This window comes from Neovison vison, chromosome 6, assembly GCF_020171115.1.
Source record: "Neovison vison isolate M4711 chromosome 6, ASM_NN_V1, whole genome shotgun sequence".
Lineage (NCBI taxonomy): Eukaryota > Metazoa > Chordata > Mammalia > Carnivora > Mustelidae > Neogale > Neogale vison.
In genome coordinates this window covers 60079023-60097445 of record NC_058096.1, presented here as the reverse complement: position 1 = coordinate 60097445, position 18423 = coordinate 60079023, and the positions used below count along the sequence as shown (strand labels likewise).

General features: G+C 35.0%; 1 protein-coding gene across 1 annotated transcript in view; it reads left to right on the top strand.

The window, feature by feature from the left end:
• Positions 1 to 18423, top strand: part of CFAP44 (cilia and flagella associated protein 44) — a 164896-nt gene that overhangs the window by 93697 nt on the left and 52776 nt on the right. Inside the window, exons 23-24 of the mRNA XM_044251397.1 lie at positions 261 to 457; positions 2043 to 2217. Of these exons, the coding sequence (XP_044107332.1) occupies positions 261 to 457; positions 2043 to 2217 (372 nt within the window). The remainder of the gene's footprint in view (positions 1 to 260; positions 458 to 2042; positions 2218 to 18423) is intronic.

Genomic DNA, 18423 nt, shown 5'->3' with positions numbered 1-18423 from the left:
CCACCCAGGCGCCCCCTGATTAATAATAGTTTGTTAAATGTTTCCATTAGAAAGAAAACTCTACTTGCTCTTTAACTTAGTCCTATGCAATTTCTGTCACATTGTATTGGTTAATGCATTGTCAAATTTTGGATCTAGTACAATATAATATTTATAAGCATAGTGCATTGTGGTCTTATTTTATTAATCATGCAGAACTATTAAAATGGTATAATTGATTTAGATGGTGACTATTGCAAATACTTGTTATATTTTTTCAGATTTCGTGAGTCATTGGAAAGTGATACTATTGTGGTTCATGCCATACAAAGTGATCACAAGATATCCTCCTATAGGCTTGTGAAGCCCTCTAAGTATTCCAAGTCCAAGCGAACAAGTCTGTCAGACAGAAGAACAAGCAAACTGGAGAGGTTGGAAAAAGAAGGAGCTGGAAGGAAAGATAGCCAGAAAGATACAGGTATCCTAAATAATAAGAAGGCTTTTAAATCCTTACTTATTAAGTTTTCAAAACTGAATTTGTCTTTTTGTAGGCAGAACATTTGAACCCTTTTTGATGGCTTGAGCTTCATCTGTTGTCTCCCTTTTTTTATTCCTTTGGAATAATAATCAAGAGTGATAGGGGTGTGTGGTATGGCTCAGAATGGGAGGCCATGTTCCTCCAGCAAATGTTCCACACCAGCTCTTTAATGCAGATTGCTAAGGAAAACCCACCCTGGATATGTGACTGAGTGGGTTAGAGTACTTGATGCTGCTAATTTCTTCCTTCCAACATCTACCTATTCTTAAATCTAGGCTTTCTCTAGTTGCTATTTTCTAGGCAGTGTTTCTTTGCTGATTCTTGGACCCCACCCCAGGGTGTGGGGATAGGAGATGACATTTCAATCTATTTTCTAAGAGCATATACTTTAAACAGAATGATGAGCTGAGAATTCAGGTGTGAAAAGAGTACCTCTTAATTTCTGCAGCCTGCTCTTATAACTGCCCACAGGGTGACTGCAGATGACTAGGAGGAAGGCAAGAATTCTGGGAATGACTCAGAGAGCCCAATCAAAAATAAAGGACAGCACAGCTAGTGCTCATGATACAATACTGACATTAATGTTGCTTTATCCTCTTCATTGAGAAAACTTTAATGGCTCCTTTCAGATAAATTCTGAAGTCATTTTCCTGGTATTTCATCTTTTCCACAGTATATTCCCTATTTTGTTTCCTATTAATGGTGCATTTTCATACTGTTCTGCTGGTATTTTTAGCCTATCATCTTGCTCACTGCTCCCTAATTACACCTGATACTTTTATACCCAGGCTTCTCCTGACGTGACCAATTCATTCCTCTCCTCTCTGAATTCTACAAGTTCTTAGAGATTCCAGGCTGAATTATACTTTTCTTAAAAAATGACCCAAGTGATGTTAAACTCCTGCTTTTCCATATTCCCATATATTTGAAATATGAAAGTTGAAATTATGAGTTATAATTATATGACCATCCCATATTTATTTAACTTTTTTCCAGAATATATATCTAAAGTTTATCTCTCTTGTAGCTTGAACATAAAGTAAGAAATTGCCTCAGTAGATGTGTAATTCTTAAATCATAGGTTTGATTGTGTGTTTCTGACCAATTTTTCAAATGGCCACGGACCACTGCAGTCAGTACATGCCACCTCCAATTAGATATGTCAAATAGGACCTGCTCGTTTTTCCCTTCTCCCACCATATCGCAAGTATTCCCACCCAACTTCTCAGTTTGTCTGTCAGTGGCCCCTCATTATTTATCTTGTTTTTTAATTATTTGATATGTCTCGTCTTGCCAACTTTTCAATAAGGTCCTTTAGAGCAAATACTGTGACCTAGATTTCTTTATTTTATTATTCTAATATACTTATTATGGGGTTAAATTCATGGTAGTTGTTAAAAAATTGTGATTTATAGATTCATTACATTCTGTTTTTTAGAATATGGCAGGTTTAAAAAAATTTGAGAATTTCATTTTGATGTTTCAAGAAGATTGGAAAAAAAAAAACTGTTGACTCTCTGTACAGGTGGGAACATTAGTGTGCCAGAAGAATCAATTATAGAGAAAGGGAAGAAATTTCGGCCTAAAACCTTGAGTGAAATTATGGTGGAAAATCAAATTGAGAAAACAAGGAAACTTATATTAAAAGCTGAAAGGGCCCAACTTAAGATTCAGCAACGAAAAAAAGAATGGGAGGAACTGTGAGTGCATTTTTGTTTCCTTCTTTCTTTCTTCCCTCCCTTCCTTCCTTTCTTTCCCTTTCCTTCCCTCTTCCTTTCCCTTTCCTTTCCTTTTCCCTTCCTTTGCTTTTTCTTTCTTTACCTAAATTTTTCATTTTAATGTGAGTTTCAAAGTATCTTTGAAACTGAAACAGAGATGGAGTATTGAAGACATATCATCTGGATCTTTTAAAGTAGTGATACCTTGGTGGAACTTCCATGATACTTAGGGTTTTGGGCCCAGGAATTCCATTTTGTGAATAGACTTAGTGATTTTTAAGGATAAGAAATTCCTATCTATTCTAACATCAGGTTATTTTTCCTAATGTTCTATTATCTTACAGTGTTGGCTTTCACCTTTAGGTCTCTTATCATTTAAAGTTGACTTTTAAAAACTGTGGTATGAGGTACTTCTATATAAAAGCCCGTTTTTGCTTGTTTTATTTGCCACCTACATATGCTTGGTGAAGTGTCTCTTCATGTCTTTTTCCCATGTTCAAATAAGATTGTTATTTTGCCATTAAGTTCTGAGAGTTCTTTATATGTTTTAGATACTAGTTCTTTGTTGGTTATGTGGTTTTCAAATATTTTCTCCCAGGCTGTAGCTTGTCTTTTCATTCCCTTAATAGGGTCTTTTGCAGAGTGAAGGGTTTTAATTTTGTTAAACCCAATTTATAAATTTTTCCTTCTATCAATCTTATTTTTGCTGTCAAGTCTAAGAACCTCTGCCTCGCCCTATTCCCCGATGATTTTCTCCTATTTTTTTCCTAAAAGTTTTACAGTTTTACCTTTTACATTTAAGTCTATTATCCATTTGGTGTTAACTTTTTTTTTAATATTTTATTTATTTATTTGACAGAGAGAGATCATAAGTAGGCAGAGAGGCAGGCAGAGAGAGAGAGAGAGAGAGGAGGAAGCAGGCTCCCTGCTGAGCAGAGAGCCCAATGCGGGGCCCGATCCCAGGACCCTGAGATCATGACCCGAGCCGAAGGCAGAGGCTTAACCCACTGAGTCACCCAGGTGCCCCTGTTTTTGTTTTTTTGCCTGTGGATTTTCAATTGCTCCAGCACATTTGTTGAAAAGGCTCTCTCTCCTTTTTTGCAATTGGCTTTCAATTTTCACCTTTGTCAAAAATCATCTGGGCATATTTGTGTGTGTCTATTCTAAGTTCATGTTCCACTCCATTGATCTTTGTGTCTGTTCCTTTGCTGAAAACACACTGCCTTGATTACCGTAGCTGTATAATAGATCTTGAAATTGCTTCTCTCATTGTATTTTCTTTATCCCTAAATTGTTTAACCATTCCAGTTCCCTTGCCTTTCTATCTAAATTTTAGAATATTTTTGTCTGTATTTATGAATAAAATCTTGATGTATTTATTATGTTGAGCCTCTAATCTGTGGACATGGTATGATTCTCCATTTATTTAGATCTTCTTTGATTTCGTTCATCAGTGTTTTGTTCTTAGTGTAAAAGTCCTACACCTATTTTGTTCGAACCAGACATAAATATTTCACTTTTTTGGCAATGTAAATGATATTGGTCTTTTAATTTGGTATCTTATGTGTTCATGTTCATTGTTAGTATAGAATTACAATTGATTTCTTTGTATGTTTATCTGTTATCCTGTGGCCTTGATGAACTGTTTTATTCTGAGTTTTTTGGTAGGTTCCTTAGAATTTTCTGTGTAGACAATCTTATCATCTGTAAATAGGGATAGTTTAATTTTTTGTCCCATCTGTTTGCCTTTTATTTCTCTTATTTTCTTGTCAGGCTGGCTAGTATTTCCAGTATAATGTTGAAATACAATAGGACATCTACAAACTTGCTCCTGATCTTAAATAGAAAGAATTCAGTATTCAAATGATATATTGGTTTTCATTCTTTTACTTTAACCTGCCTATATTATTGTTGTTTGAAGTTTGTCTTTTATTACCAGTATATAGTAGGGTTATGTTATTTTTTTTTTAAGATTTTTTTCAGAAAAACAGTATTCATTATTTTTTCACCACACCCAGTGCTCCATGCAAGCCGTGCCCTCTATAATACCCAACACCTGGTACCCCAACCTCCCACCCCCCCGCCACTCCAAACCCCTCAGACTGTTTTTCAGAGTCCATAGTCTCTCATGGTTCACCTCCCCTTCCAATTTACCCAAATTCCCTACTCCTCTCTAATGCCCCTTGTCCTCCATGCTATTGGTTATGCTCCACAAATAAGTGAAACCATATGATAATTGACTCTCTCTGCTTGACTTATTTCACTCAGCATAATCTCTTCCAGTCCCGTCCATGTTGCTACAAAAGTTGGATATTCATCCTTTTGACAGACAGAGATCACAAGTTGGCAGAGAGGCAGGCAGAGAGCGAAGAGGAAACAGGTTCCCCGCCGAGCAGAGAGCCCGATGCGGGGCTCGATCCCAGGACCCTGGGCTCATGACCTGAACAAAAGGCAGAGGCTTTAACCCACTGAGCCACCCAGGCGCCCCTAGGGTTATGTTTTTTAATCCACTCTATTAATCTCAGTTCTTCAGTTTTTAGATTTAGACCATTTATACTTATGTAATTTACACATGGATTTACTTATATAGTTACACAAGTAATTATTGATATTTCAGGGTTATATCTGCTATTTTTTATTTTGTCTTCTGTTCTCCATATTTTTCATAGTTTCAGAGGTATAATTTATTGATTCAACAGTTGCATATAAGACCCAGTGTACATTTCTTCATGTGCTCTCCTTAGGGCCTTTCCCCCAACTATCCCTTCCCTCCAGCAACCCTCAGTTAGTTTCCAGGAGTTCAGCATCTCTTATGGTTTTCTTCCTTCTCAATTTCCATCTTACTTTATTTTTCCTTCCCTTTCCCTATATTCATCTGTTTTGTTTCTTAAATTCCACATGAGTGAAATCATATATGGTATTTTTCTTTCTCTGACTTATTTTGCTTAGTATAATACCCTCTAGTTCCATCCAGCATTGTTGCAAAATATGGAAAGAGCCCAGATGTCAGTCCACAGACGAATGAATAAAGAAGATGTGGTATATATATAAAATGGAATATTACTCGGCCATCAAAGAGAATGTTCTCTGTGGGTTTTTATTTTATTTTTTCATAATTTTCTGTGGTTTACTTAAATATTTTAGAGTTCCAACATGATTATAATGGTTTTGAGAGTATAACTTTGTACAGCATTTTTAAAGCATTTTCCCTAGATATTATTACATTATATATACACAACTTACACAGTCTACTGGTGTTGACATTTTATCAGCTTGAATGAAATGTAAAAAACTTACCTGCTCTCAAGTCCCTTTACACCCTCCACATCTTCTTGTTTCCATTGTTTATAGTATAATTGTATTAATATTTTCTCTAGACATGTTTTAGAACTATATCAGACAGGGTTGTAGTTTTTTTAATCATCAAAACATAACTTAGACCATAGAAGTAAAATGTATTTGCCAATATTTTTACTATTAAAATTTTAATCTCTTCCTTCTTAATGTTCCAAAGTTCCTTTTTTTATCATTTCATTTCTGCTTAGAAAACTTCCTTCAGCCATTCTTTTAGGGTTGGTATGCTGGTGACAAATTCTTAGCTTTCCTTCATCTAAGAATGACTTGATCTCTCCTTCATTCTGGAAGGATATTCTTGCTAGACATAAAATTCTGTGCCAACATTTCTCTTTTTCAACATGTGAAAAGTATTGTGCTTCTTTCTGCTGGACTCCATAGTTTTTTATGATCAATCTTCTGCTGTTCAAATTGCTTCCCTCCCCTATATATAAAGTGTTATTTTTGTCTTGCTGCTTTCAAGATTTTTTTTTCTCCTTAGTTTTCAGAAGTTTGACTATAATGTATCTTGGTACATCTTTGAATTTATCCTTTTTGGGATTCATAAAACTTCTTGAGTCTGTGTGTATATCTCTTGCTGAAATTTGGGACGTTTCCAGCTATTATTTCTTATAGCTTTTTTGAAGCCCTGTCCTCTTTTACCTTTTCTTTTGGATTCCAATGACACAAATGTGAGATCTCTGAGGCTCTGTGTGGGATTAAAAAAAAATTATATATATATATATATATATATATATATATATATATATAGTTTGTAGTGTCTTTTTTTGTTATTCAGATTGGATAATTTCTGTTGTTCTATCTTCAAATTAATTTTTCTTTTCTCTGTTTCCTCCATTCTGGTGTTGAGCCCATCCATTAAGTGTTCTTTTGGTTACTGTACTTTACAGCTCTAAATTTTCCATTTGGTTCTTTTTTGTATCTTCCATTTCTTTCTGAACCTATTTTTCCATTTGTTTCAAGCACTTTTCTAATTGTTGAAGCACTCTATAAATGACTGCTTTAAAATTGTCATATTATTCTAACATCTCTATCATCTTGGATTTGGAAACTGGTAATCATTCTTTTCTTATTCAAGTTGAGGTCATCCTGATTCTTGGTATGACAAATGATTTTTTATTGAAATCTGGACATTGGAGTATTATGAGACTCTGAATCTTATATATATATATTCAGTTTTAGCTGGCTTTCTCTGACTTGAGCAGGATAAGGGGGAATGCCATCTCATGCGTATAGAAGTCCAGGTTACCCATTTTTTCCACAGTTGACACCTGAGGAAGGAAGGGGCACTTGCTGGTCAGCAGTTGGAGTTTAGATCCCTACTAGGGCTGTCTCTAATAACTTTGCTCTCTAGTTGTCTTATACTGATATTGTGGAGGATGGTTAAAAATTCTTCATGTCCACTAGACTTCCTCAGACACCACCTCAACAAGGAGTGGTGGATCGCCTTCTTACTACTGGGTAATGGTAGAAGTCCAGGTTCCCTACGGTGTCTCCACTGCAACTGTGATAGGGAGGCTTGTTATCACACCCTGGAGATGAGGTCATGGTCACCAGGACTCACCTCCTTTAACACCATCCCTATAAGGGTTGTGTCACCTTGTTAAAGTCTGCTGGTGGTAAAAGTATAGATTCCCCCACCTGACCTTTGCTGGCTGGGTGGAGGTTGGGTCACGTGTGTGCATGCAGTGTGACTAGAATAGAACGTTTATTATCTTAAAAGTTTTCTGTCTTACTAAGATCAAGAATAGAAAGAGCAAGATTTAGTTGGGCTTTTTTTGTCTAAATCCTTTGGTATTTATAGTGGCCATTTTCTTTAGCTCCACCTGTGAGATATATGAGGCAATAAGAAAGTCTAGAGATTTTACCGTCATATACTTCCTTGGGTCCCAAGGTTCTTTGTGGTCTGTGGTCTTCTTTTTACATTTCAGAATCTTCTCATGTTTTATATATAATGTTTAGGGGTTTTATTTGCATTTATCAGGGAGGTTAGGAATATATAAGTCTATTCCCTCTTCTTAGAAGTGGGAACTCTTTCCACTGATTTTATTATATTTATCTTTAACATGATGATCTTTTAAAAAATATTTTATTTATTTGAGAGAGAGAGAGATTGAGTTTGTGTGTGTGTGCACAAGCAAGGAAAATGTGAGAAAGAAGCAGGCTCCTTGCTGAGTGTGCAGCTTGATCTCAGGATCCTGGGATCATCCCTTGAGCTGAAAGTAGACACAACCAGCTGAGCCACCCAGATACCCCTTATTCCAGTGATCTTGCTAAACTCACTTACTAGCTCAAGTAGCACTTTTTTCTTTTTTATGAATATGGTCATGTTTCACATGAGAAAGAAGATTCTTCCTTTCCAATATCTGTCTTCTATTTCTTGACTCATTGTACTGTCTAGGAGAGAGTGAACATCCATATCTTATTGCTAATCTGAGGAGAAGCATTCAGTCTTTCATTATCAAATGTGACATCATACCTTTAGAAGCACTTTATTAGGTTGATGAAATTCCCTTCAGTTCTTAGTTTATTAAAAAAAAATTAATAGTTTTTTTTCGAGAAGGATAGGTACTGACTTTTATCAAATGATTTTTATATGCATATTGAGATGACTATATGGTTTTTATATTTTATTTTTTAATATTGTGGGTCACAGTTATTGTTAAATCAGGATTCCTAGGATAAATTTCACTTGATCATGGTGTATTCTCCTTTTAAAAAATTGTTAGAGTTTTTTTTTTCTTCTTTTGTAATATTCTTGTCTGATTTTGGTATCAGGTTAATGCTGGCCTCATAAAACAATCTGTAAATTTTCCCTCTTCTGTTATTTTTGGAAGAGTTTGAGCAGAATTTGTATTAATTCTTTAAATATTTGATATAACTCACCAGTGAAACAATCTGATCCTAGACTTTTGTTTATTGGGAGGTTTTTGATTACTGATTCAATCTCCTTACTAGTAATTTGATGTGTTCTATTTCTTCATGATTTGGACTTCATAGGTTGTACATTTTTAGGAACTTACTCATTTCTTCTAGGTAGTCCAATTTGGTGGCATATAATTATTCATAGTAGTCTCTTAGGATCATTTGTGTTTCAGTTGTAGTATCTCCTCCTTGATTTCTGATTTTATTTGAATCCTTTCATTTTCTTTCTTTTTTTTAAATAAGTTTTTATTTATTTGAGAGAGAGTGAGAGAGAGAGAGAGAGAGCATGAGCAGGGAGAAGGAACAGAGACAGAGGGAGAAGAGGCTCCCTACTGAGTAGGGAGCCCCATGTGGGACTCAATCCTAGGACCCTGGGATCATGACCTGAGCTGGAGGGAGATGCTTAATCAACTGAGCCACTCACGCACCCAGTCCTCTCTCTTTTCTTTATGAGACTAGTTAAAAGTTTATCAATTTTGTTTTTATTAAAAAAAAAATTCCCATGTCTTACTTTCATTGATCTTTTCTATTGTCTTTTAAGTCTCAATTTCCTTTATTTCTACTTTGATTTTTGTTATTTCCTTCCTTCCACTAAGTTGTGCTTTGTGATTTTTTTTCCTAGTTCATTGAGGTATAAGGTTAAGTTGGTTCAAGATTTTTTTTTGTTTCCTGATATAAGCATTTATCACTATAAACTTTCCTATTAAAACTGCTCTCTTGCATCCTATAAGTTTTAGGTATGTTGTATTTCTTTTTTACTTGTTACAAGGTATTTTTTATTTTAGTTTTGATTTTTTTCCTTTAATCATTATTCAAAGTATGTTTTTTAATCTCCAGATATTTATGAATTTTATAGTTTCCTTTTTTTTTATAGTTTCCTTCTTGTAATTGATTTCTAGTTTTATACCTTTGAAGTTAGAAAAGATACTTGATATAATTTCAAGCTTTTTAAGTTACTTAAGACTTGTTTTGTAGCCTAATGTGCTTTATCCTGAAGAATGTTCCATGTGCATTTAAAAATTTATATTCTGCTACTATGGAATGGAATGTCTATAAGTATTTGTTAAGTCCAACTGTTCTAATTTGTTATTTAAGTCCAAGATTTCCCTTTTTTTTTTTTTTTTTTTGTCTGGATGACCTAGTTTTGTTGTATGTTTGAATTCTTTCTCTTTGTTTTTTTTTGTATCTATTATAGGTTTTTGCTTTGTGGTTACTATGAGACTTACATAAAATATATCAGTCTATTTTAGCCTGGTAATAACTTTGAACACATGCTAAAGCTGTATCTTTAACTCCTCCAACACTTTGTTTTTGATGTCACAATTTACATCTTTTTACCTTATATATGCATTAAAAATCATTGCGGTTATTTTTAATACTTTTGCCTTTTGGCCTTTATGCTAAATTTATAAATGATTTACCCACTACCATTAATATTAGAGTATTCTGAATTTAACTATATATTTGTCTTTATCGATGAAATTTATACTTATATATGTTTTCCTATTACTAGTTAGTGTCCTTTCACTTCAGCTTGAAGAAGTGATTTCAGCATTTCTTGAAAGGCTGGGCTAATGGTAACAAACTCCTTCAGTTTTTTTTTTTTTTTGGTCTGGAAAACCTTATTTCCCCAATGCTGAAGGACAGCTTTTCTGGGTAGGTTATTTTGGGTTGGCAGACTTTTTCTTTTAGCACTTGAATTTATTATGCCACTCTTTGCTGGCCTGCAAAGTTTCTGCAAAAAAAAATCTGCTGATATTCTTATTTCTCTTACATATATATCTAGATAGATATCTAGAAATCTAGATATATATCAAGTTGTATTTTTCTTGATATATGTCTATAATAGATCTATATCTATAATAGATATATATCAAGCTGTATTTCTCTTGCTGTTTTAAAGATCTCTTTGTCTTTAATGTTTGACAATTTATTACACTGTGTCTTGGTGTGGGTCTTTTCAGATTTGTTTTAAACTTTCTGGGCATCCTGGATCTGGATGTCTATTTCTTTCCCCAGGTTAAAGAATTTTTCAGCCATTATTTGAATAAGACTTCTGACCACGTTTCTTCATTTGGGACCCCTGTAATGTGAATATTAATTTGCTTGTTGATATCTTTTAAGTCCCTTAAGCTATGTTCACTCTTTCTAATTCCCTTTTCTCTTGCTCTTCTGATTGGATCAATTCTACTGACCTGTTTTTGAGTTTATCAATCCTTTCTTCTGTTTGATCTAGCTTAGTGTTGAACCCTATTTTTTAACATATCCATTCAATTATCATATTCTTCACTTATGTGTTTTTTATTTGGTGCTTTCTTATGTTTTCTATCTCTGCTGAAATACTCACTTTCTTCATACATTGTTTTCCTGACCTTGGTGAGCATCTCTATGAACATTATATTAAACTCTTTATCCGGTAAATCCCTTATCTTCATTTCATTAAGGTCTGTTTCTGGAATTTTATCTTGTTCTTTCATTTAGAATGTATTTTTCTTCTTCTTCATTTTCCTTGGCTCTGTGTGTTTGTTTCTGCATATTAGAGAAAATAGTCACCTTTCCCAATCTTTCTGGAGTGTTCTCATGTAGATGTTCACCCTGGCCTGGACTTAGTCTCTCTCTCTATTTTGTTTTATGTTGAGGTGGGTTTATTGACATGGAAAGGTGTTTATAATATATTATTAATGAAAAAGCACATAGGGCAAGAGTATAATTTGGGACAGTATCAATAAAATGCGACAGTGGTTTTCTCTAGGTGATAGGATTATGGACCTTACAGGATTTTTTCTTTCTTTTCTCTTATTTGTATTTCTTAACTTTTACAGCAAATTTATGGAGACATAATTTGCATATCATAGAATTCATTTATTTAATGTCTAATTTGATTCATTTCCTGTATATTCTGTGGTGTGCAGCCATTACCACTATCTTCTAAAATCATTACCCCCCCCACAAAATGCCACTCATTAGCAGTCACTTTTCATTTACCCAAACTCCCATTCTTAGCCCTAAGTAACCACTTTTTTTTTTTTTTAAAAGAATGAGCATGAGTGGGGTTAGGAGGGAGAGGAGCAAAAAAAAGAGGGAGAGAGAATCTTAAACAGGCTTGATGCACAGTGTGGACCCTGATGGGGGGCTCAATCTCATGACAGTTAGACCACAACCTGAGCCAAAATCAATATTTGGATACTTAACTGACTGAGCCCTCCAGGTTCTCCTTAACCCTAAGCAACCATTTGTTTGTCTCTAATTTGTCTGTTCAGGACATCTTATATACATGGATTCTGTGGCCTTTGTGGCCGGCTTTTTTTGCTTCATAGACTTTAATTTCATCCATGTTGTAGCATGTATCAGTACTTCATTTCTTTCTATGACCAAATGATCCATATCATATTTATCAGTTCATCAGTTGAAATACATTTAGGTTATTTCCATTTTTTCATCATTATGAATAATGTTGCTGTTAACATTAGTGTAATTTTTGTGTGGACATGTGTTTTTAGTTTTCTTGAATAGATACCTAGGACTGGAATTGCTGGGTCTAATACACTAACTGTTCAAACTTTATTTTTTAATTGAAGTATGGTTGATACACAATGTTAATTTCAGGTGTACAACATAGTACATTTGACAACTCTACACATTATGCAATAATCATAAGTGTAGCTACCATTTGTCCCCATACAATGCTCCTACAATACCATTGACTATATTTCCTATGCTGTACCTTTCACCCTGATAGCTTATACATTCCATAACTGGAAGACTGTACCTGCCAGTACCCTTCACCCATTTTACCTGTTCCCCTATCCCTCTCTGATCTGGTAACTATAGTTTGTTTTCTGTGTTTCTGGGTCTAATTTTGCTTTTTGTTTCTTTGTTTGTACATTTTATTTTTAGATTCCACATAGAAGTGAAATATTGTCATCTTTGTCTTTGTCTTTCTGACTTATTTCATTTGGCATGATACCTTCTTGGTCCATCCAAAACCAAGAAATGGTCTTTGGAAATGGTAAGATCTCATTTGTTGTTGGAAATGGCACGATCTCATTCTTTTTTTATGGCCGTGTAATATTACATATATGCCACATCTTCTTAACCTATCATCTATGGATGGACACTTCAGTTGCTGAAGTGTCATATATACACACACACACATACAAAATATAAATATATATATTTATAATATAAATATCATATTTATATTATACACGAATTTAAAAATATCAGAAAGAGAAATTAAGAAAACATGAGGATACAGACAAAAAGAATTATCATGGACTGTTTGTGAGACCACAAGTTGGTGCAACCACCATAGAAAACAGATTGGAGGTTTCTCAAAAAATTAATAATTAATTAATTAATTGTCTGTTTCTTGGTTTTCTTCTCCTTCTCCCCCACCCCACCCCCACAGGTTTGTTTGTTTTGTTTCTTAAATTCCTAACCAGCAATCAGACAAAGAAATAAAAGGCATCCAAATTAGAAAGGAAAACGTTAAACTTTTACTATTTGCAGATAATGACCTAATACTCTGTATAGAAAACTCAAAAGACGGGGCACCTGGGTGGCTCAGTGGGTTATGCCGCTGCCTTCGGCTCAGGTCATGATCTCTCGTCTCGGGATCGAGTCCTGCATGGGGCTCTCTGCTCATCAGGGAGCCTGCTTCCTCCTCTCTCTCTCTCTGCCTGCCTCTCTGCCTACTTGTGATCTCTCTCTGTCAAATAAATAAATAAAATCTTAAAAAAAAAAGAAAACTCAAAAGACTTTACCAAAAAATTGCTAGAACTGATACATGAATTTAGTAAAGTTGCAGGATACAAAATCAACCTACAGAAATCTGTTGTATTCCATAATGAAGCAGCAGAAAGAGAAATTAAGGAATTGATCCCTTTTACAATCGCACCAAAAAAAAAAAAAAAGAAAGAAAGAAGAAAAACCATAACATACCTAGTAGTAAACCAAATCAAAGGAGTAAAAGATCTGTATTTCAAAAACTCTAAGACATAGATGAAAGAACTTGAAGCCAAAGAAATGGAGAAACATTCCATCCTCATGGATTGAAAGAATGAATATTGTTAAAATGTCTATGTTACCCAAAGGAATCTACACATTTGATGCAGTCCCAATCAAAGTACCACCAGCATTTTTTCACAGAGCTAGAACAAATAATCCTAAAATTTGTATGGGACTACCAAAGACCCTGAATAGCCAAAGCAATCTTGAAAACAGAAAAGCAAAGCTGGAGGCATCACAATTCCAGACTTCAAGTTATATTACAAAGCTTTAGTGATCAAGACAGTATGGTACTGGCACAAACACAGATCAACAGGCACAAAACTGGCACAAAACAGAGTAGAAAACCCAGAAATGAACACACAACTACATGGTCAATTAATCTTCAACAAAGCAGGAAAGAATATTCAAAGGAAAAATTCTCTTTAACAAATGGTGTTGGGAAAACTGGACAGCACCGTGCAAAAGAATGAAACTAGACCACTTCCTTACACCATACACAAAAATAAATTCCAATAGATGAAAGACCTAAATGTAAGACAGGAAACCATTAAAATGCTAGAGGAGAAGACAGGCAATAATCTCTTTAACATCAGCTGTAGCAGTTTTTTTCTAGATTGGTCAGGTGAGGAAAGGGGAACAAAAGTGAAAATAAACTATTGGGACTTCACCAAATAAAAAGCTTTTGCACAATGAACAGAACAATCAACAAAACTAAAAGGCAACCAATGGAATGGGAGAAGATACTTGCAAATGACCTATCTGATAAAGGGTTAGCATCCAAAATACATTAAGAACTTAGACAACTGAACACCCAAAAAATAAATAATCCAGTTAAAAAATAGGCAGAAGACATGAATAAACACGTCTCCTTATCCAGTAGGAGAATAGATATCTCTTTCTCCAAAGGAGACATACAGATGGCTAACAGACACATGAAAAGATGTTTCATGTCACTCCTCATCAGGGAAATACAAATCAAAACTATGATGAGATACCACCTCTTATCTGTGAATGACTAAAATTAATAACAACATGTTGGTGAGGATGCAGAGAAAGGGGAACTTTTTTACATTGTGGTTAAGAATGCAAACTGGTGCAGCCACTCCAGAGAACAGCATGGAGGTTCCTCAGAAAGTTAAAAAAAGAGAACTACCTACAACCCAGCAATTACACCACTATGTATTTATCCAAAGGACACAAAAATGTTGATTTGAAGCAGTACATGCACTCTAATGTTTATATCTACACTATTAACAATAGCCAAATTATGGAGAAAGAGTCCAAATGTCCACTGACTGATGAATGGAGAAAGAAGTGATTATCTATCTATCATCTATCTAACTATCCACCTCCCTATCTATCATCTATCTCTCTATTAACTAACTATCCACCTCCCTATCTATCATCTATCTCTCTATTAACCTACCTATCACCTACCTACCTACCAATCATCTCTCTGTTAATGGGATAATACTTAGCCATCAAAAAGAATGCAGTCTTGCCATTTGCAGTGACATGGATGGAGCTAGAGAGTATTATGCTAAGTCAAAGAAGTCAGAGAAAGAAAAATACCATACAGTTTTTAAAAGATTTTATTTATTTGTCAGACAGAAAAAGAGTGCACAAGCAGGGGGAGCAGCAGGCAGAGAGAGAAGCAGGCTCCCCCACCAAGCAAGAAGCCCAGTGCAGGACTCAATCCTAGGACCCGATGGTCATGACCTGAGTCAAAGGCAGACTCTTAACCCATGGAGCCCCCAGGTGTTCCATATAATTTTTTTTTTTATGAAAGGTCTTTGGCTTTGGTATCAGGATAATGCTGGCCTTGTATAAGGTACCTCTATATTCTTCCAGAATGGCTGCATCAGTTTGCATCCCCCCAACAGTGTAAAAGGGGTCTCCTTTCTCTGTATGCTTGCCAACATCTGTTGTTTCCTGAGTTGTTAATTTTAGCCATTCTGATGGGTATGAGGTGATATCTCATGGGTTTGATTTCTGTTTCCCTGATGTTGAGTGATATGGAGCATCTTTTCATGTGTCTGTTGGCCATTCATATGTCTTCTTTGGTGAAATGTCTATTCATGTCTTCTGCTCTTTTCTTAATTGGGTTATTTACTTTTTGGGTGTTGATTTTGATGAGTTCTTTATAGATTCTGGAATCTAGCCCTATGCAAGTATCTTCTCCCATTCCATTGGTTGCCTTTTAGTTTTACTGATTGTTTCCTTCACTGTGTCCTTTATCTTGATGAGGTCCCAACAGTTCATTATTTCTTTTGTTTTCCTTGACTCTGGAGATGTGTCTAGTAAGAAGTTGCTGCAGCCAAGGTTAAAGAGGTTGCTGCCTGTTTTCTCCTCTAGCATTTTAATGGTTTCCTGTCTTACATTTAGGTCTTTCATCTATTGGAATTTATTTTTGTGTATGTTGTAAGGAAGTGGTCTAATTTCATTCTTATGCATGGTGCTGTCCAGCTTTCCCAAAACCATTTGTTAAAGAGACTTTTTTCCTTTGGATATTCTTTCCTGCTTTGTTAAAGATAAATTGACCATGTAGTTGTGGGTTTTCTTCTCATTCTTTTCTTCTGGGTTTTCTACTCATTCTTTTTATCTATGTATCTGTTTTTGTGCCAGTACCATACTGTCTTGATCACTAAAGCTTTGTAACATAACTTGAAGTCTGGAATTGTGATGCCTCCAGATTTGCTTTTCTGTTTTCAAGATTGCTTTGGCTCTTTTTAAAAAATTAAATTAAATTTTATTTTTTTGGATTTAAAAAAAATTAAATTCAATCAATTAACATATAATGTATTATTTGTTTCAGAGGTACAGGTCTGTGATTCAGTCTTATGTAATACCCAGTTCTCGTTATAACACATACCCTCCCCAATGTCGATCACTCAGTTACCCTGTTCTTCCACAACCCTCCAGCAACTCTCAGTTTGTTTCCTGAGATTAAGAGTCCCTTATGGTTGCCTCCCTCTCTGGTTTCATCTTGTGATCTCTTTTCCTCTGTGATCCTCCGCCTTGTTTCTTAAATTCAGCATGTCAGTAAGATCATAGGATAATTATCTTTCTCTAATTGACTTATTTTGCTTAACATAATAGCTTCTAGTTCCATCCACATTGTTGCAAATGGCAAGATTTCATTTTTGATGACTGTGTAGTATTTCATCATTCACATACATTTGTGCATGTGCGTGCATGCGCATACACACACACACACATACACACACATCTTCTTTATCCATTTGTCTGATGGACATCTGGGTTCTTTCCATAGTTTGGCTATTGTGGACATTGTTGCTATAAACATTTGGGTGGAGATGTCCCTTCAGGTCACTGCATTTGTATCTTTGGGATAAATACCCAGTAGTGAAATTGCTTGTAGGGTAGCTCCTTTAGATATAAGGTTAGGTTTTGTATCTTAGACTTTTCTTCTTGAGGAAGGCCTGTATTGTTAATACTTCCCTCTCATGACTGCCTTTGCTGCATCCTGAATGTTTTGGACTGTTGTGTTTTCATTTTCATTTGCTTCCATGTATTTTTAAAAATACATGCTTTCCATGTATTTTTTCCAAGTATTTAAAAAATTTCTTCTTTAATTTCCTATTTAACCCATTCATTCTTTAGTAGGATGTTGTTTAACTTTCATGCATTTGTGGTCTTTCCAATTTTTTTTCCTGTGGTTGATTTCATGTTTCATAGCGTTGTAGTCTGAAAAAATGCATGGTGCTATCTCAGTCATTTTGTACCAGTAAAAGCCTGATTTGTGGCCCACTATGTGATCTCTTCTGGAGAATGTTCTATGTGCACTTGAAAAGAATGTATATCTTGCTGTTTTAGGATGAAATGTCTGAATATATCTGTTAAGTCCATCTGGTCCAGTGTGTTATTCAAAGCCATCATTTCCTTGTTGATCTTCTGTTTAGATGAATTGTCCATTGTTGTGAATGGGGTGTTAAAGCCCCCTATTATTGTTGGGTTATTATTAATGAGTTTCTTTGGCTGCTCCCTAGTTGGGGACATAAATATTTAAAATTGTTAGATGTTCTTGTTTATTATGATATGGTGCCCTTGTTCATCTCTTGTTACAAACTTTGGTTTAAAATCTAGTTTGTCTGATATAAATATGGCTACTCCAGCTTTCTTTTGATGTCTACTAGCATGATAAATTATTCTCCACCCTCTCACTTTCAATCTGGAGGTGTCTTAGGTCTAAAATTTGTCTCTTGTAAGCAGCATATCAATGGGTCTTTTTAAAAAATCCATTCTGATTCCATATGTGTTTTGATTGGAGCATTTAGTCCATTTACATTCAGAGTAATTATTGATAGATATAAACGTAGTGCTATTACATGACCGGTAAAGTCATTAGTCCTATAGACTGCCTCTGTTTCTTTCTAGTGTTTGTTGCTTTTGGTCTCTTTCCCATTCAAGGGGTCCCTTTTAACATTTCTTGCAGAGCTGATTTAGTGTTCATGAACTCCTCTAGTTTTCATTTGTCTTGGAAACTCTATCTCTCCTTCTATTCTGAATGACAGCTTTACTGGTTAAAGTATTCTTGACTGCATATTTTTCCCATTTAGCATGTTGAATATACCATGGCAGTTCTTTCTGGCCTTCCAGGTTTCTGTAAACAGGTCTGCTGCTAACTTTCTGTGTTTACTATTGTAGGTTGAGAATCTTTTGTCCCTAGCTCCTTTCAGAATTCTCTTTTTCTTTGCATTTTGCAAATTTCACTATGATTCGTCTAGGTGTTAACCTGTTTTTGTTAAATTTGAGAGAAGTTCTTTATGCCTCTTAGATTTGAATGCCTGTTTCTTTCCCCCAGATTAGGGAAGTTCTCAGCTATAATTTGTTTAAATAAACCTTCTGCCCCCTTTTTCAACTCTACTCTTCTTC